General features: G+C 38.9%; 1 protein-coding gene across 3 annotated transcripts; it reads right to left on the minus strand.

The window, feature by feature from the left end:
• Positions 1–3: 3 nt before the first annotated feature.
• Positions 4–27,995, minus strand: LOC127447503 (serine/threonine-protein phosphatase 2A regulatory subunit B'' subunit beta-like). Of its 3 annotated transcripts, XM_051709421.1 has the most exons (14): positions 27,556–27,995; positions 26,601–27,006; positions 12,978–13,166; positions 12,102–12,205; positions 10,655–10,757; positions 9,413–9,487; positions 9,125–9,211; positions 8,020–8,176; positions 7,584–7,632; positions 7,385–7,474; positions 6,378–6,553; positions 6,176–6,294; positions 5,978–6,084; positions 4–1,091 (listed from the first exon to the last, which is right to left on the minus strand). In XM_051709421.1, exons 2-14 carry the CDS (start codon positions 26,949–26,951, stop codon positions 950–952), a joined length of 1,749 nt encoding a protein of 582 aa, XP_051565381.1. In that variant the 5' UTR covers positions 26,952–27,006; positions 27,556–27,995; the 3' UTR covers positions 4–949. The 3 variants fall into 3 exon arrangements, with proteins under 3 accessions (XP_051565381.1, XP_051565380.1, XP_051565382.1); XM_051709420.1 differs by having other exon boundaries at positions 26,601–27,995; XM_051709422.1 differs by lacking the exons at positions 26,601–27,006; positions 27,556–27,995 and adding an exon at positions 15,162–15,507.

Genomic DNA, 27,995 nt, shown 5'->3' on the forward strand with positions numbered 1-27,995 from the left:
CAATGATGGTACAATAAGCCTTTTTATTTGTAATCTTGTCAGAGGTTGTAGTTAACTCAGTTGTTTTGATTCATAAACATTAATATGCAGTATACACTTTGTGATAGAAAAAAAAAACGTGCTGTTCTTGATTCTGATGATAGATGATTATACTGTATCTTGTGTTAAATTATGAAAGAATAATGTATCTTAATACTTTATTGAACTCTTTAGATGTAAAACAGCTCATATTTTACAAAGAAAAAAGTACATTGTTAGGAAGCACTTCTATACAAACATAAACATGATTTGTTGAAAACATTTAGCTGGACAAAGCCTAAAGGTTTTGAACAAACAAGATGCAAGCACAACATAAATATGTACAATGATATATATAAATACATTATAATTTAGAAACACCTCTCACACAGACACTGTAAAATGTCAGACTCTGATTACTGCATTATTCCATTTTAGTGTGACCCTCAAATAAGGCATGTAGACAAGAGCTCCATGAGAAATAATCCATCCATGAAATCAAGCTGGTGGTGAACATCTGAAATCACTTCGGTTTATCTCTGGAATGTCTGAATAGTCAATTCTAAGTGTAAAAAAATAACAGTGCACATTCAATATTTCATGTGTACTTGAAATGTCCTGGTTAGGTTCCAGTGTAGCTACATGAAACCTACAGAGCATCTATATTTGTTTTAGAAACCTGGCTGTGCGCAGATGTCAGTCTAACAGATATACTCCGCTAGCTCAACCCGTCCTACTGAGTCTTGCCAGAATGCTGGTTTACTGTTTGGCATCCAGCATCAGGGAGACAGTTCATCCTTGTGCTCTAAAGACTTGGCTGGCTAAAACAGGCAGTACCAGTCTTTAAGAGCAGGCTCTGTCTACTTCCCGTTATACACACTACCAGAGGGTGGCTTTTCTTTGGTTACTTGTGGTGTAGTGTTGGTGGATGTCATTCGAAATCGTCCTCGTATTTATATTCATCCAAATCCAGGTTACAGTGAGGGTTGGGGATTTCAAAGAGAGGTCTCTTCTCGTTGTGCAGGTCAAAAGCACATGTAAGGTGGTCGACAGCTTTTAGAGCATTTTCATAGCTGGAATGTGAGCATAATTGTGTTATTATCATGGCACGGAACTGAGCCCACACATGCTAAAATACAAAGGAAACAACTCAGGAAAAAGTTCAAGAAAAGACTGGAGGGCAAAATTGGTATGGATTTATTGTTGGAAAAAATTATTCTGATAATACCCTCCTGAGACCCGAGCGTGACTGCTATGTGCATTTTCTATTCCCCTTTTTGATTTGTAACTAGTAACCCCTAAGAAACATAAAAAAAATGCTGTATTTCCTAAATACTGATATCCACATATGTGGACAGCGGGACTAAGTTGTGAAATTTTAAATAATACCAAGCTAAAGAAAGTCAGATTTTTTGTTCATGTTTTTGAGACGTTACAGACATTGAATCAGAATTATTTATGCTAATTTCTGATGTAAAGTAATGGCCAGCACCATCCAATCATTACCAACCATGTTAAAATAAGAATTTTCATGACAAATTCTGAATCTATGTACTGATTATCATTGTCCAATGTCTGCCAAACATGTTGAGTGGTCCAAACATCATCTGCAGCCTGAAACTGGACATTTGACCAGATGTTTGGAGTGGATGCACTTGGCTGCATAAGACAGCTATAGGATGTTAAATCATTCCCTTGCTCATTAGGGAATGATTTAACCTCCACTGTGCTGTCTGTATGCATTGGTCTCAGAACAGTTTGAAATGCAACTTTTCTTCTTCCCAACTCTGTATACAGCCTAAAAGCAACATTTTGCAGCTTTTGGATGAACCCATTGATGTGATAATGCACAGTAAATAATATAGGATATTTTAAGAAAAATTAGCCTATAGTCCACGTACATGGTAATTGTATTTAACAGCGTGCAGTTTAGTGATAAATTTATATACGTTTTTACATTAAAACCTGTTTGAGTCAAAAAAGTAATTAGGTTTCTCACCAGATGTAGTTTTGTTGCAATTTCTCCCAAAGACAAACTCAGCTGAGATCAGCAGCATGTGGTTTTGTCACATGACATGGTGCGCTGAAAGTTTAACCCTTAATGACAGCCTAGAGCAGGGCTGTCACGATTATGAAATTTGGCAGACGATTAATTGTCAAACAAATAATTGTAATTATGACAATTAATTGTCTGTTTTAGGGCTTTCACGATTAATTGTCATATAAATTGTCATATTTCTTAAGATGTAATTGAGCTTTATACACAAGTCTTTTTTACATATTTAACCTCAAATATAGAAATCAAATAATAAAATAGTGATATATGATTTCCTTTTAAGGCTTTAAAACTATATGAATGACATGAAAATAATGTTTTAAATATTAAAATATTTCTAAATACTTTAATATATGTCGCTCTTTTTGGTCTACTTTAGTTTTGGTCAATTTTACATTTACACTGTTGATTTTGACACTCATTAAAAACAATATATATATATATATATATATATATATATATATATATATATATATATATATATATATATATATATATATATTTATTTATTATATTTACATTATGAAATATTATTTTATATTATGCAATAGTAAAATATTTCTGCCATACTTCACTTTCAAATGTTATTTTAATGCTCTTTGATTAAACCCACGAGCAGTGTTGTAGTCGAGACCAGCTCATCCGAGTACAAGTCCAGTCCGAGACCAGAGTAGGTCGAGCTCAAGTCAAGACCGAGACCAGAAGAGGGTCGAGTACGAGTCAAGACCAAGACCGGAGAGGGCCGAGTCCGAGTCGAGACCAGTAAAGGCTGAGTCTAAGACAAGCGTTTTTTAATGAATGCATTAAAGGTATAATTTAAAGAACTATTGATTCTAGGCGCATATCAAATAACCCTCATTTATCATTTTCTTAAGCTTATGTTTGATAAACAGTATTACCAGCTGAGAATAAAAATGAAATAAATGACACATCCAAATTGGTATTACAATTACGACATGTCAATTTTTTTTTCTTTTTGATTTTTCCCCTTTTTTACCCAATTTGGAATGCCCAATGCGCTTTTAAGTCTTCGTGGTCGTGTAGTGATTAGCCTCAATCCGGGTGGCGGAGGACGAATCCCAGCTGCCTCCGCGTCTGAGACCACCAACCCGCGCATCTTATCACGTAGCTTGTTGAACGTGTTGCCACGGAGACATAGCGCGTGTGGAGGCTTCATGCCACCCACCGCGGCATCCACGCTCAACTCACCACGCGCCCCACCGAGAACGAACCACATTATAGCGACCACGAGGAGGTTACCCCATGTGACTCTACCCTCCCTAGCAACTGGGCCAATTTGGTTGCTTAGGAGACCTGGCTGGAGTCACTCAGCATGCCCTGGGATTCGAACTAGCGAACTCCAGGGGTGGTAGCCAGCGTCTTTTACCACTGAGCTACCCAGGCCCCCTCTACATGTCAATGTTAACAAAATGTTGGTGAAAAACTTAAAGGTTCAAAGTGCACATTCTGTGCATTCACATTTTTTTTTAGAAGCCATTCAATTCTGATGACATAGAGAGAAGAATTTTTTACATTTTCTTCAGTATGTGTAACACTTATGTAACTAATGGCTGAAGTATTCTAAAAGACTAGAAACCGTTCAGACCAACGCACCCAGATAGCACACGTACGTCTCTGAGATGTCTATTTTAGATCTTTTCATCTGGAAAGCATCTAACATATGCTAAACATCTTAAAAAGATCAGATTTCCAATCATTATAAATCATAAACGTCTCAAAGAAATTTGCAAAATGTCTTATTGACATCCGAGACATACTTATTGACATACGTCTTATAGACATATTGCAGAAGAGCAAACAACGTAAACTAGACATCTTCCAGATGTAAACACACTCATCAAATAGATGGCTGGGTGTTGTACGTGTGCTATCAGGGAAAAAAGTATAACACAGGTGTCTCGAGACATGTTTTTAACATTGATGTTCTTTTTAACTTGACAAAAGTACTTAAAATAAAAAATTAGGATGCTACTGCACGAGACGCCAAAAACACAGCGATATGTAATGCAAGGGTCAAAAACATCAGTTTAGCATGTTTACACAGAAAAACAACTGAAAAACAGCATGGGTGGACACAACAACGCATTTGGTGTGAACAGCCCTCTATTTGTTTTTTTTTTATTTATCCCCTTTTCTCCCCAATTTGGCATGCCCAATTCCCACTACTTACTAGGTTCTCGTGGTGGCATGGTTACTCCCCTCAATCCGGGTGGTGGAGTCTCAGTTGCCTCCACTTCCGAGACAGTCAATCCATGCATCTTATCATGTGGCTCACTGTGCATGACACCGCGGAGACTCACAGCATGTGGAAGCTCATGCTATTGTCCGCGATCCACGCACAATGTACCATGCGCCCAACTGAGAGCGAGAACCACTCATCGCGACGACGAGGAGGTTACCCCATGTGACTCTACCCTCCCTAGCAACCGGGCCAATTTGGTTGCTTAGGAGACTTGGCTGGAGTCACTCAGCACACCCTGGATTCGAACTCGCCACTCCAGGGGTGTTAATCAGCGTCAATACTCGCTGAGCTACCCAGGCCCCCTGAACAGCCCTCAATTAACAAGTCACAGCACCAATGGAAGTTACCTCTCAAAAAAGCAGTCTTTTGTTGACTGTAGGTAAATATCCACTTTATCCAAAGATTAGTTTGTTGTTTTCTAAAATAACCCAATGCTGTTTTAATAAGTGAGAAACTGCTGCTATTTAGTGAGATAGCAGTCCAAACAAATCGGACTGAATAGCCAAATGATTCAGACCTTTTTGCTAAACTGTTTGGCCAATTCGCGTGAAAAAAAAAAAACCTGACTCAATAGAATGATTTATTCATGAATCGGGCATCACTAGTTCTGTGTGGTGATGGGGGCATGGTCGTGTGTCTGTCTGCGGGAGAGAGGGAGTGGAAATATGGTCTTGGCCGAGTCCGGTCTCGATTACTACAACACTGCCCACGAGCCCTTATTTCTCATATAGCAAAACCTTTGAGATTTCCTTTCATCATCTTATCACTCCACAGAAATAAAGTAAGCTTGTGTCTCATCCTCTGTGTCACTCTGTTATCAACACTGTGTGTATGAACCCATTATAACCAGGAACATTTGCCATTACATGCTCATTTACAGTGAAACTGGAGCGCTTTGCATTCACTATCAAAGTTTATATTTTGCCGCAAGCCTCTGCTGTGGAAGCGCCCCTCAGCGCACTTGAGAAACGCTTCAGATGCTCTTCTGGACAGGAGCTGCTCTGGTTGACATCCACAGTGCAGCTCAGTGATGCTTAGAGTTAAACTGAATGACACAAAAACGCAACATTGATGGCATTTATATATTTGCTTAAAATTCCCTTATTTGGGCATTCAAATGTGACTGGAATTTAAAGTGCACAATAAATGGCGGTTAGAGCAAATAACCGTGATCAGACAGTTATTTAATAATCGTGATAGGACTAGCCTAGGGTCTCCTGAACTGAAATCAGTCGGTTTAAGTTAAATGAAATTATGCATAGCCTATAGCAAAGCCAAAACGTAATGTCCACGCATGTGGATGCAGGGTCTCAGGAGGATACTGAAAGGAGTTTGTTGGAACTCATGATTATGATCCATGACACATGATTAAAAGAAGTGGGGAAAACTTGTCAGGAACCTCAACCCTGCCCCTACAGTGTCTTACCTGTGTGCTTAAACTCTACTCATCCTGCTATTAGAAGTCTGTGCTTTTCTTAAAACCATCATGATATAATTGATTTTATTGCAGCAAATGACAAAACTGGATTGATGATATAGTTAAAACTACCACATGAAGTCCAGTTAGATGAAGGGGCAAGTCTAGATATGCACCATAGAGGTTGGTAGCATCTGAAGTTGAGTGAGAAATGCAGTCTTACCCATCGTTGTACTGCTCGTTGGCAGTTTCCTCAGCCACCAAGTTATCATACTCCTCTGCAGCATATCTCTCCCAGTCAGAAATTTCTTGTCCTAGTATCTCAGCATCCTGTAAAATTACACATGCAGCCATCAATAGTAGTACATCATCCAAGTGCTCATAACAATAAAACCACTGAAATATATCAGTTAATAATTACCCTCGCAGCCAGTAAGGAATCCCTTTGTTCATGGTTCAGGTATTTCTCGATGTTGAAAAAAGTGTCAAAGAAAATATGGGCAAGTTTACATCTCTTCAAGTCCCTGAGGCCGATTTTTCCTGAGAAAAATTGGAGCATTTTGTAAAGGTGCTGCAAGTGATATTATGGTTTTGCAAACTTATAATGTAACATAGGTTGAGACCTGGAATTTCTGGCTTAACCAGGTCTAACATTTGGCACAGGCAGTCCTCAAAAGGCAGTGACTCAATGGCCATAGTCTCCAGCTTCTGACACTGCTCCTGGTAGAAGAACTGAAGCTCATACATGGATAGCACACCATCCCCATCCAGGTCCATACAGCGAAACCAGTACTCTATGCTAGACAGCAAACAAGCAGCATCAGTACCCATCAACTATTAAAGGGTTAGTTCACCCAAACATTCTCTCATCATTTACTCACCCTCATGCCATCCCAGATGTGTATGACTTTCCTTCTTCTGCAGAACACAAAGGAAGATTTTTGGAAGAATATCTCAGCTCTGTTTGTCCATACAATGCAAGTGACTGGGGATCAGTCCTTTTATGTTGACTTTATCAGCTTTTTGGAGCTTCAAAGTAATCCATAAGATTCCAGTGGTTTAATCAATGTCTTCAGAAGCGATCCAGTTGGTTTTGGGTGAGAACAGACCAAAATATAACTCCTTTTTCACTATACATCTTGACAGCAGTCTCCTTAGCGATCATAATTCCAAACTCGATTACACTTCCTATAGCGCCATCTTGTGCTCTGCGCATGCGTCAAGCACTAGGAAGTGCATCACGATCATGCCTAGAGACTGCAAATGGCAAAATGTACATTGAAAAAGGAGTTACATTTTGGTTTGTTCTCATCCAAAACCAACTGGATCACGTCAGAAAACATTGATTAAACCACGGGAGTCATATGGATTACGTTTATGCTGACTTTATCTCCTTTTTGAAGATTCAAAGGCCTGATCACCATACACTTGCATTGTATGGACATAGAGAGCTGAGATATTCTTCTAAAAATCTTTGTGTTCTGCAGAAGAAAGAAAGTCATACACATCTAAGATGGCATTAGGGTGAGTAAATGATGAGTAGAATTTTCATTTTTTTGAAAAGCCTGCTGTAGAAAAATTAAACCATCTGGAACAACTGATTACATACAAGAAATCACTGATCAATTACCTGGTCTCAGTTTTTTTGTCCTCCTCAGATATGAGGAACCATACAAAGTCAGCATAGCTCAATCTGCCCTCTTTATGAATCGTCCTGTCCCTGAGCAACACAGTAAAATAAACTGCAGCACTCACATAAAATCTAAGATGCATGACACACATGCTTTAAACAATAGGAGGGAACAAAAAAGAAAAATGAAAGATCTTACCTGGTTACAGCTCCTGAGAATATTCTCTCAATCATTCTGGTGGATATGGCTGTCAAAGGGAGCAAATCAAGCTTAAACAAGAAAATTATTCACTTTTAAAAGGTTGTAAATCTTGTAAATTGCTAAAGCAAGACACTGTGATTTAACATCCATATTTGACCATTTTAAAGACACAGTGATTATTGACCCTGCCTGAAAGGAGATACAAGTAATAATCACAGTGCCAGACATTCCGTCATGCTAGAGGAAATTGATGTTACAACTTCACTGCACTTCATTCAATTTACTAAACTCATCATGCACCAAACAGAAACATATGCCGTAAAGTGCTGCTGGAGGGGAGTGATACTTCACCCCCCTGCAATAAGCAGCCAATATTTAAACATCATGTCAGAAGAGTGTGACAGTCTTAAGGGCACAGAGGGTGAACGGGTACCTTGATCATTATGTCGGGCCAGGTCTCTCTGGTCTATGTACAAGTCATGATCTGTGTCAAGCTCCCAGAATTTACAGTAGATTACATAGAAATGTTCGTAAGAGAAGAACTCTGTCAAGTGGTTAATCTCTTCCTCTTCTTCCAGTAGTGCCACATTCTATTGGGAAACATTTTCATTATTAGACATAAGAAATAGGTAGGTCTGCCTTATGTGCTGATTATTTGATCAAATCGCAATTACAGTTACTGAGCACTTTATAAGGAACACCTCTACACCTACTTATTCATGCGATTATCTAATCAGCCAATCGTGTGGCAGCAGTGCAATGCATAAAATCATGCAGATATGGGTCAGGAGCTTCAGTTAATGCTCACATCAACCTCCAGAATGGGGAAAAATATGATCTCAGTGATTTCAACCGTGACATGATTGTTGGTGCCAGACAGGCTGGTTTGAGTATTTCTGTAACTGCTGATCTTCTGGGATTTTCACACACAACAGTCTCTAGAGTTAACTCAGAATGGTGCCAAAAACAAAAAACATCCAGTGAGTGGCAGTTCTTGGATGGAAATGCCTTGTTGATGAGAGGTCAACAGAGAATGTCCAGACTGGTTCGAGCAGACAGAAAGGCTATGGTAACTAGGGTATAGAAATGCAATTTAGTCAAAATAGTCTCTTTCTGGAGCAGTAGTGTGTTATGCGTGCGCACAGGAGGTGCTCCAAGCACTGTTGGCTTTAAATCTGCATTAACACAAAGCATTCTGGTTTTACTTCATTTTCACAAAAACAACTCTGATAGATGGGTTCTAAAAGACAACAGTGTGAGACTCTTAATATTTAGAATATTCTATTAATGTAATTTTATCTTGGGAAATAATAGTCTTAAGCTTTAAAGGAATTCAAGTAACCAAGTACACACATTTATGTTACCAAGTTCAAATGTAAATAAATGACTTCTTAAAGTTGCATGTCTATTAAGCTTACACTGTATTTACACTGACATAAAAAAAAAAGGATTCAATTGTAAATAATTAATTGCCAGCCAAAATTTCATAATCGTGACAGTCCTAAGGTATTGGTGATGCTTAACTTTAGCAACTTTACCTGCAGAAAACTACTTCTCCTGAGTTCTGAACATGTTATTTTCCCCGTCCATGAGCGATTTACATTATAAAATATCCTTTGGACAACCTGTTGGCAGAAAACATGTTGAACATTTAATATTGTCTTTGTATCTGCATCTTTGTATGTCTTACTGTTCCAAATAAAACAACAACCTAAAAACCACTTCTATTATACCTTGTTCATGTTATATGAAGTCTCAGTAAATGGTGCAAATCCATGCAAACACAAAAATAAAAGAACAAATGCCTAACTGGAAGTAGTCCTTACTGTGGTAATGTAGTGTAATTGAAAGCCTGAAGCCTCCTTTAGAAATGCCAGACCTGTATGAGAGTCCACCACATCCTTTCAAAAAACAATGATAAAAATGATTCACACACCAATATAAAATCAAAGTCAGAATGAATAATAAATAAATGTTAAACCTGTTTGTACTCTAATAGGCTCTGGATTAGATTACAGAGAAAGAAAATCATTTCAGTCTGTCCACTTGCTGAGGTTAAAGTGTTGGTACAAGATGTGTGGAAATGTTAAACACATTAAACTGTAGAACAAAGGGCCAATTTTAAGCCCAAGCTCAGTCTTTAGCTCATGTCTCACCAGTCTGCATACATTTGGCCTCATTCTAGTGTATTTTTGTGTGTCACATGCAGAGTAATTTTATTCATGTGTATTTCACAGTCAAATATTGATATGCAAAAGGCAATAAAATCACAGCAACTTATTTTGGGGAGGTGCGGGTTTCTTTGAACCTTTCCCATGTGAAATTAAACAATAGAAAAAAAACACATAAATCACTGCTGTAAAGGAGCAGGCGGGGACAGCACAATCTACTCTATAGCAATACTTTTTTCATTCATCAAAACAGTCAAAGCAATTGCTAAAGCTACACAATACAAATTAAAGTGTGGATGCCAGAATGCATTTCCTCTACTTTGCAACTGCTTCCCGGGCGGTGTGAATATCAATGACATGTCCATCAGGGCCTTGGCAACTCCCACCTCCCTTAAAGGGATAGTTAGCTTAAAAGGAAAATTCTGTCATCATTTACTCACCCTCATGTTGTTCTAAACCTGTAAACTTTCTTCCATGGAACACAAAAGATGTTAGGCAGCATGTTATTCTCAGTCACAATACTCATTCATGGCATCTTGTCAATACAATGAAAGTGAATGGTGACAGGCTGTCATTCTAAAATCTCCTTTTGTGTTCCACAGAATAAAAAAAGTCATATGGGTTTGGAACAATATGAGGCTGAGAAATAATGACAGAATTTTAATTTTTTGGGGAACCATCCCTTTAAGAGGACTTAAAGAATCAGTGCAGTCCACAATAACCTTTATAAATCACATTTGGAATTCTCCAAGTACAAAACAACAACAACAACAACAACAGCAAACGAGAAAAAAATAATACATGCTGAAATCATCAATGCAGTGCAGTGTTTTGACCCGTGCGTGTGGGGGCGTGTCTGTGTTCACAGTGGTGGGTCTATATTCAAGCACTCTGTACCTGCAGGAATGGAATGAAGTCTTCTTGTTCCAAATAATTGCAGCCAGGCTTGGCAAGAAGGTGAAAAAATTTGGATGCATCATCATGACAGGTCTGAAGCACTCTGTGGGTTGGAAACACATGGTTTCAGTCTCTTTCTCTCACCCTTTCAAAAGAACAATATGCTCTCCAAAACCTTTCATTTTAAATATGTGGCTTCAGATGAATGGAATCTACAAATGAAGCCTCAAAATTCACGCTCAGCCATTTCTGACCTAAAATGATGGAGGAATAATGACTTAAAAGGAACGGTTCACTCAAAAATGAAAATTCTGTCACTATTTACTCACCCACATGATTACTTTCTTACGTGGAGCACAAAAGGAGACATTTTTAATAATGTACAATGTGCAATGAATGGGACTGAAGATTAAGTAAAGTATCGTAATGTATGTTGGTTGTACAACCAAAATCCCAATAATAACCAGAACAAAATGTACATTTGGTGCAAAACGCAGGACTTTTAATTATAAATAAGCCCAAAATACACCAGGGACTCTTATTTTGAAATAAATGTGCTTCCAGTTTAAAAAAACATAAAAGGGAAACAAAACATGCACTCTTCCAATCATCTACAATGTATTACAATATGTAAAGTAAACATTGTCCTATGGGCTTATAAATACTATATGAGTAATTAATCAACAGTAGATCATCATCAACAGTACATAATCATCGATCGCTTATCAATTGTCATTTATGCCTTTTGTTTTAAATAACATTTTAAATTAATAATCGTCAATTAGCCCCTAAACAGTGATGGTGACAGAGTCTTGGCTCCATTACAATGCTTTATATGTAAATATTCACCTTTTTTTGTATAGCCTATATATTCACCAGATAAAAGGTTTTGGCCACAGAGGAAAAATAATAATCATTAAAATAATACAATTGGTGTTGATTTTTTGCAAATAAGCGATCTATTAGCACCGCTTAATCGGTAAAACCGATATATCGGTCGACCTCTAATTTTGCGAGCTTCAAAAATGAAAACAAAAGCATTATGAAAGTAGTTCATATGCCTTATGCACTATATTGAAAGTCTTCTAAAGCGAAAATGTCTTTGTGTTCCATGGAAGATAGCAAAAAATATGGGTTTGAAATTACATAAGGATAAGCAAATGATGACAGAATTTATTTTTGATTCACTAATCCTTTAAAAGGAATGAGTAGATCCAAGAGAGCCACTCAAAATCACAAAGCTCTGCAGGGACACCTAAAATAAACCTGAACAGTATCATGGTCAAAAATATTTGTACCACTAATATTGTACACTCAGAACCCACTGAACTTCAGCTCTTTATAAAAGCACTCCCATTCACACACTTGTTAAAATGTACCATTAGTAACCATTGACCAGTGCTGATATTAATGCGAGAGGCCACTGTGAAGAGAACTATTATCTTACTTTCTCCACATTGCCACACACTTATGAACGGAAACATATCCCCTCCTGTCTCCTCCGGCAGCATGGAACAATGGAGCTTTCCAATAGAGTGGGCACTCGCAGGCCTGTAAATGGACAAGAGATACACAGAGATAGCATTATTGCATCCTCAAAGTGTCAACAAAGGTCATTTAAAAATTAATTTCATTTGGTGGCTCAAAATCTTCCACTTAAATTAAGGTTGGACTAAAATAATCAGCCACTCGTTTCTAATGTAGTGATGATTCTGAAGGACATGCAGAGCAGCAGGTGCTACACACCCAGAAAATCACAAGGTTTTGCAAACTCTTACAACAAAGTTTGTTATCCTTCATTCTTTTGGTGTTTAGAAATGTAGTATCTATCCAGTACCCTTTTATAGTAAATTTCAATATTAAAAGTCTCATTTTTAAAAAAATCACAGAAAATTATAATTCTTACATGACAGGACCCCTTTAAAAGAATGGAAAAAGAAAGAAAATGCAAGCACTACAACAAAAACAAAAGAGCAATTCAGCATAATCAAGAGTTTTCTGCCAAGTGGTTGGATATTTTGACTGCATCTTTCACATGTGCTGTAGGAACTATAAACGGGGCTAAATTAGCAATGATTATGTTTATATATAAAAATGGTTTAAAATTCTGAATCTCGTCTTTAGGAGAATGTGTGGCTACTTAAGTCGCTCACCTAGCCAGGCTCTCTTCAGGATAACTAATTCAACATATAAACAGTGGTAATATTTTCCCACTGGCTACAGGAAAAGTAAAACCCTCAAACGTATAAACAGTTACAAGTTAATTACGCAAATGAACAATTTGCTGGGCGGGTAAAGGCAGGACGTTTCAAACCAGACTTACCTTGGCGACTAGCCCCATGTCGTTAATAGTGACTCTTTCATCAGGAAATTGAGAAAATATTTTTTCTATCTTGGAAATGAGATTGTCAATGTTGATATTGGCCTGGGGTTGTCCTCGCGGGTAGTAGAACTTTGGAATGCTTTCACTCAAGGCTGGTGTAATGGGCTCCTCTTTCTTAGCTTGTGCCTCCTAAAACAGACAGAAATAACAGTTATCCATGAGACTCATCCAGTTCATATTAGCCAGCACTACGTGGGAAAAATGTGTAGTTGCGCCAAATATTGAAGCTTAATCAGCATTTCAGAGTGATAGCTTAATTAAGACACGTTGCCTGCGGGTGTAAAACAAAATTTAAATCATGACATGAAGGACTTAAGGACAAGGGTTTGGCCAATACAGGCCTCCTTTACAGCTCTAATGAGCACATATTTCTATAATAGTAAGGGTCCTGATATATGACTTTTGAATGGGTCAAAACAGATGTTGAAAAAAGGAAATCTCTCTGCTGAGTGTAAACCAGTGCTTACCTTTTGTATCAATTGCTTTGCAAGCATGCCGGGAATAGTACCATTTTGAACAATCGGTTTGACAGTTGATAACTTGTGATGGATTGCAGGTTCAGAATTGTAAACATAACTGTTGGGAATACATTAACTTGGTAGAACAGAAATAAATCTCTAACCCAAACAGTCCCCATGCCCAAATGTTTTGTAAACACTTGTTGTTAAATTCCTCTTAATTCCTGATTTTCCAAAAGCTCAGTTTCCCACAGTAACTTAAAACCTCAACTATTTGAGTGTCAGGCTGCAGCTGTGAAGATCTTGTTCCCCTAAAACTTCCACATCGAGAAAACAAAATTCAGAGCCCACTCTATGGAATAAGCAAAATTACACTAAACAAGACCCACCTAGCTATTCAGTATTAGACAAAAACATGAACATATAGGCTTTAATTACCTTAACTTTCTCTGTCTGTACTACCATTTCATTTCCGGAGAGCAGGCATATCTTGAAAATTCAACAAGGAACCAAGGAGAAAAATGATAGTGTATACTATATATTTACAATGGTTTACACTCCACTTTTACTTTATAAATATACATTTATATTTACTTTATAAATGGTTTACTTTATATTAGGGACATGCATGAGTAATCGGTTAATCGAGTACTCATTCAGCTTTAAATATTCGACTAGTAAAAACACTTGAATATTAAAATTTAATTTTCCATTGTGCTTTTGCATATCGTGGACAATAATGAAACTGCTTCTCTCCTCTCTTCTCTTGCCTTTATTGATTGGCACAGTGGATGCATGACGCTGTTAAAGAAATAAGTTCACACACACAAAAAAAAAAAAACATTTGATGTGATTGTATCGCTTTAGAAGACTTAGAATGTGTTTCTAGATGCGAGAGTACATTTTTTCTTGAAACTAGATGTAGTTTATGCATAGAGCTAATTTTTTCATAAGAAAAACAGGTTCAAAGGTTGAACTTAAATTCTAAATTTCAAGTAATCTATTACTCGTGTTTTGTGTTAGAGTACTCAACTACAAAATTACTCAAAATGCCCATCCCTACTTCATATAGGTTTGAGTGTTAGGTAGTAATCCTGACTGTTTGCTTCAGTCTCTTGTGATAGATTAGCATAAACATGATGTTTAATTTTGCAGGTTATAAACAACTGCTTTTCAGTAATGGAGAGGCGTCAATTTTTGAAAGTCACACCTTGTTTTTAAATACAAAACCTTGTAGGACCTAATTTGGACGTGCAGTTGGAAAAATTATTTTTGATGTGGAGTACAGGGATTCTGCTTGGTGTAAGCCAGTGTGAAGGATGAGTGCATTTAATCTTGCCTTCTGCAACCAATATCAGCCATGTCTTTAAATGGAAATGGCCATCATCACCTCCAGCATAGGCCTGACAGAGCCTCCTGCTCAATCTTAAAACATTTGGATGCTCATAAAACGCCTGATAATCCCATAGCCTCTCAGTGAGTTAAAAAAAAAAAACGGCACAGTTGTTCAGTGCACTCAAAAGGACAGCTTAGCTCAATGCCATGGCTATATTCACACAACTAAAGAACGCCAACATCACAACGCATTCCCACTGAGCGTTACAGCCTGCAATGAGCAAACAAGAGTGCTCTGGTTGCTTCACACAGAATATTTAAAGAAACCTGCCTGTCCTTGCCGGAAGGCTTTGAGCCTCTTCTTGAAGCGAGAGGGGAGCACAAAATCACAGCCACGGGCCAGCAGTGCCAGCTCCTTCCTCAGGTCAGGGTCTTGACGTAAAGAGATCTCCTTCATTCTCATGCTGCTGCTCGATAATGGAGCCAGTGCGATGGACAGTACGCACGCCGGGGTCAGGATTATCTTGCTTCGTGACTGTCCCGCCACGGGACACTCCTTTATCAGAGCACCAGTTCCCTCAGTGGTGAACGGCAGTTGCTCCTCTTAAAAGTGCTGTAGCCGAATCACAGCCCTGCCCGTTGCTCCATACATCCAATAGTGGCTAGCAGAGGTCACATAGTCCTATCGACTGGGGAGATAGGATGAGGGTGTTTGTGTGAGAGCGGTGGAGGTGGGAGGGTGAAAGTATGAGGGTGTGTGGATCTGCCCTTTTCAGAGTGCATTCCACAGTTATGTAAAGACACAAAGCTGATCTCTTGGACCTCTGTGGTTCTATATTCTAGAGAGAGTGGATACTGTCATGGAATATTGAAGTCTCTTTTCCCTCTCAGTAAGAAAACTCTCGAAGTCAGAAGTTCCAGGTGTCAAAGGTTACAGTTTATTGAGCAATTAACAAACCCGAGAAGGCCAGCTGTCCATCTGACTCTCTCAGTCCAGACTCTCATTTTTATACAGTTTGTTATATTGAATTACCTCATACACACACACCCCTCTTATTATTTTTTACAGTCAATGGGTGTCGTCCGCCACCATTATTTCACAGACTCCCTGATTTCTTTTTAATGGTGGAAATCTGGCTTTTTGTCCATTTAAAAAAAAATAACCTTTCAAATTCATTTATGAAAATATACTTTGAGTAAATAGAATATAACAGTTTAAGCATAATACAGTAACTTTGACCATTGGCTGTGGTAATCTTTAACTATTGGCTGTGTTTCTCAGTACCTTAAAAATGCATTGTACCATTGTGTTTGCTACAGCTGAGTGCACCGTTTGTTTCCCACAGCATAAGCACTTAGGCCTCATATTCTCTTTCCTGGATCACATAATGCCCAGGCTATTCTATAGAAGTACCTTTTCTATGTTTGATATATTAAAAACACTATAATATATAAAAATATACTATAATACCAAGAACACTGGTTAAAAGTGGAATAACACTGAATTAAGGCGACTACTGTAATTTTTTGGACGTTAAAATACTTGCTCTGATCCCAGTGTAGTATGCAGAATCAACTACAAGTAAGCCATTCATTGGCTGATTTCCCTGAAAATTGTAAACACTGGAGCTTTCAAAACATTGTTGTTTGTTTTTAAAAAAAAGTTCTAAACAGCCGAGCAACGGTATACTGTTTGCGACATTCAGACACCTGCCACACCACTGTGGGAGGTGTTTAGAAATACATTTAAATATGAGGACGCTACATGTAAAACCTAAACTAATGTGTCATTAAATTGTGTTATCAATGACTTTATGCCTCATTCTTTGAGAATTCACATGAGGTCAGTAAAAGAAGTTGTTTTAACCACTCGATGATCTAAAGTAACACTATATATATATACATTAGTAGAAGATGTTTAATTTGTCTCGTTTACATTCTGAATTCATGATGCTAATGCGCTAACACGCTATACACGGCCATAATATGCGCCGATTACACAATGTTATTGTAATTCATGATGACACTGATACTACTCCAAAGATGGGTGAATAAAAGGAGTAATAATGGGCAAAATAGAGACAAACGAATGATCATAGAGGCATATCTTACTTTGGGAAGATGTGTGAATGGCTTTCGCTGCAGATGGCACAAGTGAGCGGGCACTTTGTCTCAAACTCATTTGACTTTCTTCTGCAGACCAAAAATGAAGATATTTTGATGGGAGATATAATGTGAATTTTTCCATAAGTCAATGGGATCCAAGAATGACATAAAAACAGCATAAAAGGTAATCCATATGACTCGAGTGGTTTAATTCATATCTTCTGAAGCGATACGATCGGTTTTGTATAAGAAACAGACCAAAAATGTAACTCCTTATTCACTACAATGAAAGTCATACGAGTTTGAGACAGCATAAGGGTGAGTAGCCTAAATGATGAGTGAATTATAATTTTTGCGTGAACTATACCTTTAATTTTTCAGGCTGGTCAGGATGATTAATGCTGATTCATGCTGCCTTCAAGTGCACCAGGAAATGCTCCTACATCAGAGTTGAGCATTATTTTTTAGGACTAGGGGTGTGCCACGGTGGTCGACTAATCGAGTCCAACAACTGACTAGTCGATTTGTGGGGTTAACTACAAACAATAATTTTAGTGGTGGTGGTTTTATTGGAAGACGCAATTCTCAAATTAAGAGAAATTTCTTGTAGAGCGTTTATGCATGATTATAGCTTGCTGTGTTTAAAACTGAATAATAGTCAGCACAGTAAAACCTTCTGCAAGAAGTTTCGTCTCTTTTATGCTTCACAATGCCAACACAAAGCAAGACACCTTGATTACAAACTTTGAACTTTATTTTATTTATTTATTTTAAATAAAAATTCAAATGAAACTGGAAAAAAAATTAAGTGCAATTAAAATGCATGTTGTTCAACTTTTTGAAATGGCTTTACAACAGTTATGAAGGGCATCATCTCTTTGGAAACTAACCTACTTCATCTGTGCATTCTCTACCAGTCGCATATTTCATTGTCCGGGAAAATACATTGTTGGGCCTCATGTATTCAGATACAAGACAAAGGCAGGCCTAACACAGTCGTAAAACCTAACTGAGGCCCACACACTCCATCATAAATCTTACTGATAAAAACCACGCCAAAATCAAACAAAGGGAGTTCAAAAGAGACAACAAATCCCATGAAGCCTTGCTCACTAAAGGATCGAACTCTCAACTCCTATTGGATGAGGCACACGACAGAACGCCCCTCAACCATGACATCATCAGGAGTAGAAATACCTCCGAGATGCTTCCGGGATTTGCTTCCAGCTACTTTGCTCGCCGTGTGTAGACGCAGCTCATCGCTGCTCTCAGGTGTAGCCTCGTGGCACAAGGAAGTAACGTCCGATTTGAAACTCTGGCCATACAATCTCCATCTTGCTGGACGAGTTGAGATTACTCTGTGTTCCACCGAACACTCTAACGGATCCGAAGGAGACCGCCGAGCAATCCGCATCTTCATCCGTTTGCCTGCAGAAGTGAAAAGATTTCTCTTCCGTCTTCAATCAAGTCGACGTCGTCGATTTCTCCGCAAGCCCGCCGAGAATAAGCAGCCATACAGCCCGCCGACAGAGCGAGGAAACGGCCTCTCGTCATCACCCGAGCCTCGAGGAACCGAGTCGGAGTTTAAGGACGGATGAACACACATTCGTCTGTGTTCTCATACGATTCAAGTAAGAGGTTTACGTCTGGGCAGAGATAGAATATTATAGTGTGTATCAAGGTTATTGCTTGTACAGTTTACAGACTGCCGAGTCCGCTCATTGCTGCTAATAATACTCAAAGTATTACTGTAATGTACTGTTATCACGAATGAGATCTGCTGTGTTGTAGTCCAAACACATCGGACTGTTGTGTATTTCCACCATCGCAGGCGAAACCAGCAAACTGAGTTTATCCATTAAAGAACCAAAGATCGCAGGACGGTTTACAAGCTGTCCACTGCGTCTCTGAGTGATAAACTAACAGCTGCTTTCTCTCCCATGATCACGAAACTGGCTTTGGTGCCGCCAATTTATTCTTTCTCTCTCTTGTACTAACCACACACACGCGCGACCCCTCACAGACATTTTGGCTATTAGATAACTTCGTGATAAAGCTCAGCTTTGTCTCTAAGTTATCGTACAAGCGGAGACACGCGGTAAACGGGCAGACACCATTGACCGGCTTCTCTCCGCCCACATTCGCTGGCCGGAAATCTCGCGTGATGTACTCTCCACAAGAGTCACGTCCGCCATTTTGTGCGCATCCCTCCTTACACACACACACACACACACCTTCCTCTCATGTGTTATAGGATTATTTTGGTTACCATATCTAATCATGTCACTGTTTAGTTTGTAGTTGTAAGTCAGAAGTTTATTGACTGCATTGTATTGATTATTAATTGATATTACTGCATAAATAAACTTTGTTATATTTCAAAGAGAAGTGTTTTGGTTTGTTTTGCATTCACCTGTGTCAAATGCTGACAGGGGATGTCAGTGCTCGGATTCAAGCCTTCATTGTTTTTTTTTTTTTTGTTTTTTTTTTAAGTTCGATATTCTTCGGATGTCGATTTTTCCTAAGAAAACAATCTAATATTGAGACTGTTATACTATCAGGTTATTAGTCCCTGATTCCAGGGTGGTGCCCCGGCAATATTAATCCTTATTAATATTCTATTGATTTTGATAATTATCTTTGATGATTGTTGAATTTGAAGGATCAATAAGCTAGTGTTTATTCTAATCAATGTTCCATTGATTTTAATAATTAATGATTATCTTTGATAATTAATATTCTATTGAATTTGATGGTTATCTTTGATTGTTGATGTGAAGGATTAAAAGAGCTAACATTGATTCAAATCAATGTTCTATTGATTTTAATAATTATCTTTGATAATTATTGCTAATAACCAAACCAGCTTCTGAAAGTAGCAAACTACATTTACTGGTGCCCCGTATGAGGTTTTAATGAGTTAGATTCTATTATTTAATTTAAATATTAATAACTAAAGAAATAATTATTAATTATTTCTGATAGTAACACTGATCTAAACAACCAGTAGAACCTAAATAATAATAATTGGTGCCCCGTGTGAGGCTTTAATGAGTTACAGTGCATCCGGAAAGTTTTCACAGCGCTTCACTTTTTCCACATTTTGTTATGTTACAGCCTTATTCCAAAATGGATTAAATTCTTTATTTTCCTCAAAATTCTACAAACAATACCCCATAATGACAACGTGAAAGAAGTTTGTTTGAAATCTTTGCAAATGTATTAAAAATAAAAAACGAAAAACTCACATGTACATAAGTATTCACAGCCTTTGCTCAATACTTTGTCGAAGCACCTTTGGCACCAATTAGAGCCTCAAGTCTTTTTGAGTATGATGCTACAAGCTTGGCACACATATTTTTGGGCAGTTTCTCCCATTCTTCTTTGCAGGACCTCTCAAGCTCCATCAGATTGGATGGGGAGTGTCGGTGCACAGCCATTTTCAGATCTCTACAGAGATGTTCAATCGTGTTCAAGTCTGGGCTCTGGCTGGGCCACTCAAGGACATTCACAGAGTTGTCCCGGAGCCACTCCTTTGTTATCTTGGCTGTGTGCTTAGGGTCGTTGTCCTGTCGGAAGATGAACCTTCGCCCCAGTCTGAGGTCCAGAGCGCTCTGGAGCAGAATTTCATCAAGGATGTCTTTGTACATTGCTGCATTCATCTTTCCCTCGATCCTGACTAGTCTCCCAGTTCCTGCTGCTGAAAAACATCCCCACAGCATGCTGCTGCCACCACGCTTCACTGTAGGGATGGTATTGGCCAGGTGATGAGCAGTGCCTGGTTTCCTCCAGACATGATGCTTGCCATTCAGGCCAAAGAGTTCAATCTTTGTTTCATCAGACCAGAGAATTTTGTTTCTCATGGTCTGAGAGTCCTTCAGGTGCCTTTTGGAAAACTCCAGGCGGACTGTCATGTGCCTTTTACTGAGGAGTGGCTTCCGTCTGGCCACTCAACCATACAGGCCTGATTGGTGGAGTGCTGCAGAGATGGTTGTTCTTCTGGAAGGTTCTCCTCTCTCCACAGAGAAACGCTGGAGCTCTGTCAGAGTGACCATCGGGTTCTTGGTCACCTCCCTGACTAAGGCCCTTCTCCCCCGATCGCTCAGTTTGGCCGGGCGGCCAGCTCTAGGAAGAGTCCTGGTGGTTCCAAACTTCTTCCATTTACGGATGGAGGCCACTGTGCTCATTGGGACCTTCAATGCTGCAGAACTTTTTCTGTACCCTTCCCCAGATCTGTGCCTCGATACAATCCTGTCTCGGAGGTCTACAGACAATTCCTTGGACTTCATGGCTTGGTTTGTGCTCTGACATGCACCGTTAACTGTGGGACCTTATATAGACAGGTGTGTGCCTTTCCAAATCATGTCCAATCAACTGAATTTACCACAGGTGGACTCCAATCAAGTTGCAGAAACATCTCAAGGATGATCAGTGGAAACAGGATGCACCTGAGCTCAATTTGGAGTGTCATGGCAAAGGCTGTGAATACTTATGTACATGTGATTTTTTTTCATTTTTTATTTTTAATAAATTTGCAAAGATTTCAAACAAATTCTTTCACGTTGTCATTATGGGGTATTGTTTGTAGAATTTTAAGGAAAATAATGAATTTAATCCATTTTGGAATAAGGCTGTAACATAAAATGTGGACAAAGTGAAGCGCTGTGAATACTTTCTGGATGCACTGTAGATTCTATTATTTAATTTAAATATTACTTAATAACTAAATAATTATTAATTATTTCTGATAGTAACACTGATCTAAACAACCAGTAGAACCTACAACATCATGTGTGTGAATACATTTGTTTTGTTCCCTCCTTCATGATATATATTGCAATATCCAATTACATCAGTAACCCCCGGGCTGAGTGATTGGTGAATATTCTTGCTTTAGTGATTTTGCATTGAAAATTAAATTTAAAAAACAAAATTTTGATAGTTTTGTGCAATAAGATGTTATAGTTATTTATCCTATATTTTTGTTGAATATCCGTTAGTTACCATGCTGAATTGCTGCATTTAGCGTCCGCATTTCCCACTGAAACATATCTGATCGGGGTCACGTGACCATATCGGAGCCTAATTATTATCCTTAACTCAGACTAGTCAAACATCCAGCCGACTAGTCAATTATGAAAATTGGTAGTTTTGCACATCCCTAAATTATGATATGTCACACATTCAAGTTGCAAACAAAAGAAAGAAGCCAAACTACAAGAAATACAAAATGAACGGGAAGAGCTCTTTTTTCCAGTTGAACCTGAGAATTAGCATAAGTGAATACATCAGCATGGTATTTTACAAATTATTAATTAATTTCACAAAACCAACAGCCAAGGGTGAGTAATGGCTCATATCCGATTTCTGAGTTCCCCACTGGTAAACACCAATGACGTGAGTTTGGGGAGGGACTGCCTGTTTGATCATTCAATGGAAGACGAGGAGTGTTCAGGAAACCTGTTTGAAAACAGTAATCCTGTTTGCAATTCCATTTGGTGACACTAGTGACACAAATATTACACACTTCACCTTCAATCAATCTCAGTGCTTAGTGCTTCAGAACATTATACTGATGATAGATCAGCAGAATTCACATCCACAGTAAGCACACCAAAGATGTCAAATCCAAATATTGTATTGCAGTGTTTTACTCTACGATCTGCAAAAGCTGCAGACCATGAAGTCTGAATGGCCCTGCTTGAGAGGTGGAAAAAACTAAAACATGCATTACCACCTATGGGCTTTGTTTATTTTGCTTTCCAAGGCTACAGCTTCCAGCCATTCTGAGTCTTATTATAGATGACAAGTCTAAGTCAGTAGCACAGCATGGAAGTATTGAATTCAAAGCATGATGGCTGAAGCAGTCGAGGACTATTAAAAGACATAACATGCTCTGCTTCTGCAACCCCAAGAAACAAATATATCTTTAATCCACTTCCAGACTGACAGCAATTACATCAATTCCATCTAACTGTGGTGATCCAAAGACACTCAGGCTCTCAGGTTGGGCATTGTGCATCTGAAAACTCTTTTTTTTTTTTTTTTTAACTAATTTGATTAACAGATGCAGACTTTAGTGACAACTGGTCTGCCATAAAAGTGAGCGAATATGCACTGAAGGCTTGGAGCCAGAGCATATAACAAACAAACAGGTACAAAAATAAAGCCCTGCCTGGCTTAAACATGTATTTTTAGATGACAGATCATCGGGTCCACATTCTTCCACTCATTCCAGTAGAAATGCAGTTCCTGTTGTCGTCCAATGGCAAAACACTGCACACATTTGATAAGCCCAATTTTCTCACTAACTGCTGTTGTTGTCCTTGCTCATCAGTCTATTAAAGACTGATGAGCAAAATTAATAAATAAATAAATATGAACAAAAGGGCCAAAGTAAATTTGCTGATGAACTTGTCATTTTTTTTTTTGTTTGTTATGTGGACTTCTCAGAAAGTTTTACCTTAACAGTACTTTCCCCTCCATCTTGCTTAGTGTTTGTGCCATTTGTAAAAACAACTTTCCACTGTCAGAAAGAGTTGGTACTAACAGAACGAGGGAAAGATTTGTCTGAACAAGAGGTGGCAGCTGTTCGTGCCAACAGTGCCAATTACCAAACAAAGCTTAGTGTCCAGTCAGTAGTGTCAACTGGTTGAAGAGAGACTGACCAGCAAGGCAAAAGTGGGGTGCGCTAACAGACATATTTGTATTCAAGTGATGGAGGGGAGAAAAATGAAAACACTATTTGAATGATTTTGATGGCAGGCTATGCAGGAGTTAGAAACAGCTAACTAAAGTCTCACTAAACCTTCGAATAAAAGCTAAACGCCTGCACAGCTGAGGGCAAAATATTATTAAAATTAACTGCTGGGGATTTTCCTTCAATCTCTCACAAAATAACACCCCAAGGCACAAATGTGTTCACAGAGCACAAAACACACAAACAGTTTTTGGTTTTCAGTGATGCACTGAAGATTGTTATTTTTTATTTATTTTTTTCACCCAATTTGGAATGCCCAATTACCAGTGCCCTTTTTTAAGTCCTCGTGGTCGCGTAGTGATTCGCCTCAATCCGGGTGGCGGATGATGAATCTCAGTTGCCTCCGCGTCTGAGAACATCAACCTGCGCATCTTATCACGTGGCTTGTCAAGACATAGTGCGTATGGAGGCTTCACGCCATCCACCGCGGCATCCGTGCTCAACTCACCACGCGCCCCACCGAGAACAAGCCACATTATAGCGACCATGAGGAGGTTACCCCATGTGACTCTACCCTACCTAGCAACCGGGCCAATTTGGTTGCTTAGGAGGCCTGGTTGGAGTTACTCAGCACACCCTGGGATTTGAACTAGCGAACTCCAGGGGTGGTAGCCAGCGTCTTTTTCCACCAAGCTACCACCGAGCTAAATATCAATAGCAGGCTAAGGCTAACAGAGACAAGGTTTGGTTGAATTAGCAAGACGACGACATTTTCACTAGGTAACATTTAAATACATAAACAGGAAACATCTCACAAAGTAGGCAATAAACAACATGTACAGTTCCCAATATATCCTACGTAGCTCTGTTATGTTAGGTAGAACATTAACATGCATAGGCAAAAGCATTTAAGTCAGCAGTTAGCCTTTATTTCTCCATGTAACGTGTGGCCTCTGACCTTGCAACCAGGAGCCAGTCAGGCATGCCCAACAACACACAATTATTCTGACAATTAACAGACTTTGAGTTTATGAATACTGTATTACACCTTAGACAAATATGCAAACTGCCTATGAAGTGTAAGCCAAATTCTCAGTAGTTAATTCCTACACAGGGGAAACAAGGCTATCTTTATCAGTGTCCTGTGTTAAAGCTGGACCAGTTGTCCAGAGCAGCATCACTGTGACGTTAATTGAATTTTTAACTAATACTTTGAAGAATGTATTTGTATTCTGGATTTTTTTAGGCCTCTCAAAATAGAGCATAAGGGATCAGAATCGCTTTAATACATTGTGACAAGTTGTGGGCACATGCTGATTTTTCCATGCCAGAAAATATAAAACATCCAACAGTTGTTTCATCCTCTGAGAATAAATGGACATAGAAATCAAAGCCTCCACACATCTGCCAAATCTCTTAGCATTTTACAATAAGGAATCACACCGGTCAGATAATGTCCCTACTCACGATTAAGATTCACTGCAAACAGATGTCTTTCTTGAAAATGAATCATTATGTGTAATCTTTGAAGATATGGGAAATTCAAGTTATGCTGCGTTCTGTTCCGTTTCTGGTCTTTAGATTTAAATGGCAATCTTCCCTCAAAATTTGAACAAAATTAGATCTGCATTCATTGGATGAGGGACTGAAAGTAAAATGGAGACCAAGGAAAATGTGGTTGACTTGATCTTTTTCCCTGCACACCACTACCTTACAGCAAAATGAAGAAAACTGCACACCTTTACATCTTGATACCAGCTTCCTCCGACTGGGCCAACGAGAGATGCCTCATTGAAATGACACATCGATTTGGTACTGACAGCAGGAAGCTTTATGGGGGAAATCGCTTCAATTAAAGATATCCCTGAATAATCCAATTAATAGGCTCAAGAGCCATTGAAATCTCAGCAGCAAAACCCACTGGCATTGCTGGACAGTATGTGATGACAGAGTCATTACCATTCAAGGGATTGACATCATTGAGATTCTCACGTCTCATGAACAGTATTTCTTTACACAAAAGACATGCAAAGTTCACAAAGCTCATCTGACCAGAGCAGGAACAATCTGTGCACTGACCACAAGCAGCAAAAGCCATTCAGCATCCTCTTGTGGCAAACCCGGTTAAAGGAGTACAACTCTCTATATGTGTTAAACTGATGACCAGCTGTTAATGAAACTGATGTCCTGTGTAGGACCTTCATAGATCCAGCTGCTGAGGTTAAAAAACCCTGAATGTACCAAAAACAGGCCATATATACACTACATAATCACTTTAAGTGAGCAGTTTTTATATTATATTGTGTTTGGGTGATGGCTTTCTTACTACATGAAATGCTTGTAGTGTCTGTGACGAATACTTCAGCATAAGACCTTATTCACAGCAGCGGAATCTTTGATTTTTGACGGGAAGGACAAGAAGACTGAGAGGGATTGACGTACCTCTTCAAAGGGTTGTACAGTTGTTTAAAGTGTTTTTGGATCGTTCTGCTGTCGAAACATTGAAAACATATATTTTCAAGAAATTTCAGCATACAACAAACCTCAGACAACATCGGTTTTGGAAAATTAGATGTGATCTAGGAGCTTTTTGATAGCTTTATACAGTACATGTCATTGAAGAGACGGCAAGTCTATCCCTCAAAGTCTTGTTTTCATTCCCGTCAAAAATCAAAGATGGCGCTACTGTAAATAATGTCTGAAGGCCAAGCAAACAAGTGGTGTAGTAAATGCCAGTATGAATGCATGCAGTACAAAAAACGAAAGTGCTAACACATTTAATTCTCCAATTAGTTATATTGTTTAGTGATTAGTTCAACGTTTAGCCGATGTATGAGAGGAATGATGGAATTCCCCAAATATGTAAGCGCATTTATTTTCAACGATCTGGAATGTATAGAAGAATCAAGATGCAAGGTGACAGAACTTCAGTTCTGAATAAAGTGCTGACCACAGGTGCTTTACCTTCTTAATGCTGACGGAGCGTCGCAGGACCCTCGCATTTAGTCCCGCTCTGTTATTGCTGCCACTCACAGATTGCAGCATGGCTGATAGGGGGCTGCACAAGGTGCCAAGGGCCGCATTTGGTTTCTCTGTCGCATAAATCTTTGATGAATTGTTGTTGTTGTTTTCTGTTAACACCAGAGCGTTCCTGCTCTTGAAATCCCCCTGACTCAATTCTATTTCTTCTCCATTCTTGATTTTGTTCAGGTAGTCTTTCAGCATCGCCTGAGTGCTCGGCTCACTCAACCAAAAGAGGAAGAGCTCGTCAACCTTCATCTTCAGGACAGGCTGAAGCGTATGTGGTGATGCCATTTCTGTTTTGCCTCATTCAGCCAAAATGCCAATGACCAAATATAAATAAAAAGACCTAGAGAGGAAGACAGAAAAGATTGTCAAACCCCTTCGCCAAGTTTTGCTAGCTGAAACATGCACCAAGAAAATCACAAATGCAATTAGAAAATAGGCATATTGCAGACATTCAAATACACTCACTGAGCACTTTACTAGGAACACTAAGGAACTAATAAAGTGACCGACATGGTCTCCTATGGTTTTAGCCCATCCACCTCAAGGTTTGAAGTGTTGTGCATTCTGAAAAGCTATTCTGCTCACTACAATTGTGCAGAGTGGTTATCTGGGTTACTGTAGCCTTTCTGTCAGATCGAACCAGTCTGGCCATTCTCTGTTGACCTCCCTCTTCAACATGGCCTTTCCGTCCACAGAACTGTCACTCACTAGATGTTTCTGACACCATTCTGTGTAAATTCTAGAGACTGTTGTGTGTGTGAAAATCCCAGAAGAACAGCAGTTACAGAAATACTCAAACCAGCCCTTCTGGCACCAACAATAATGGCACAGTTGAAATCACTGAGATCACATTCCCCCCCCTCATTCTGATGGTTGATGTGAACATTACCTGAAGCTCCTGACCTGCATCTGCATAATTTTATGCATTGCACTGCTGCCACGTGATTGGCTGATTAGATAATCGCATGAATAAGTAGGTGTACAGGTGTTCCTAATAAAGTGCACAGAGAGTGTATAAATCAAGGAATCGCTTATGTTTGCGGTATAACTTTAGGAATATAACCAATGAAAGCGTCTTAGCTGCAATATAACATTCATGAGCTGTTTTGCTTCAGTTGCTAGCTGACAGAGTGCAGCGTTAACTTCCACAGCTAACGGATACGGTCCGATAAAAAACATAAACACCGCCAGTATTCCATAACATAAAGAAATGTCTTCTACATCTGTAAAGTTCACAGGATTGAACGAAACCGGTTTGTATGACTCTACTTGTTGTTATCAGGGTGAGTTTTTGCTGTTGTTATTGTTCATTCAAACAAACTCTCGTTT

The sequence above is a fragment of the Myxocyprinus asiaticus genome, chromosome 10 (assembly GCF_019703515.2).
Source record: "Myxocyprinus asiaticus isolate MX2 ecotype Aquarium Trade chromosome 10, UBuf_Myxa_2, whole genome shotgun sequence".
Lineage (NCBI taxonomy): Eukaryota > Metazoa > Chordata > Actinopteri > Cypriniformes > Catostomidae > Myxocyprinus > Myxocyprinus asiaticus.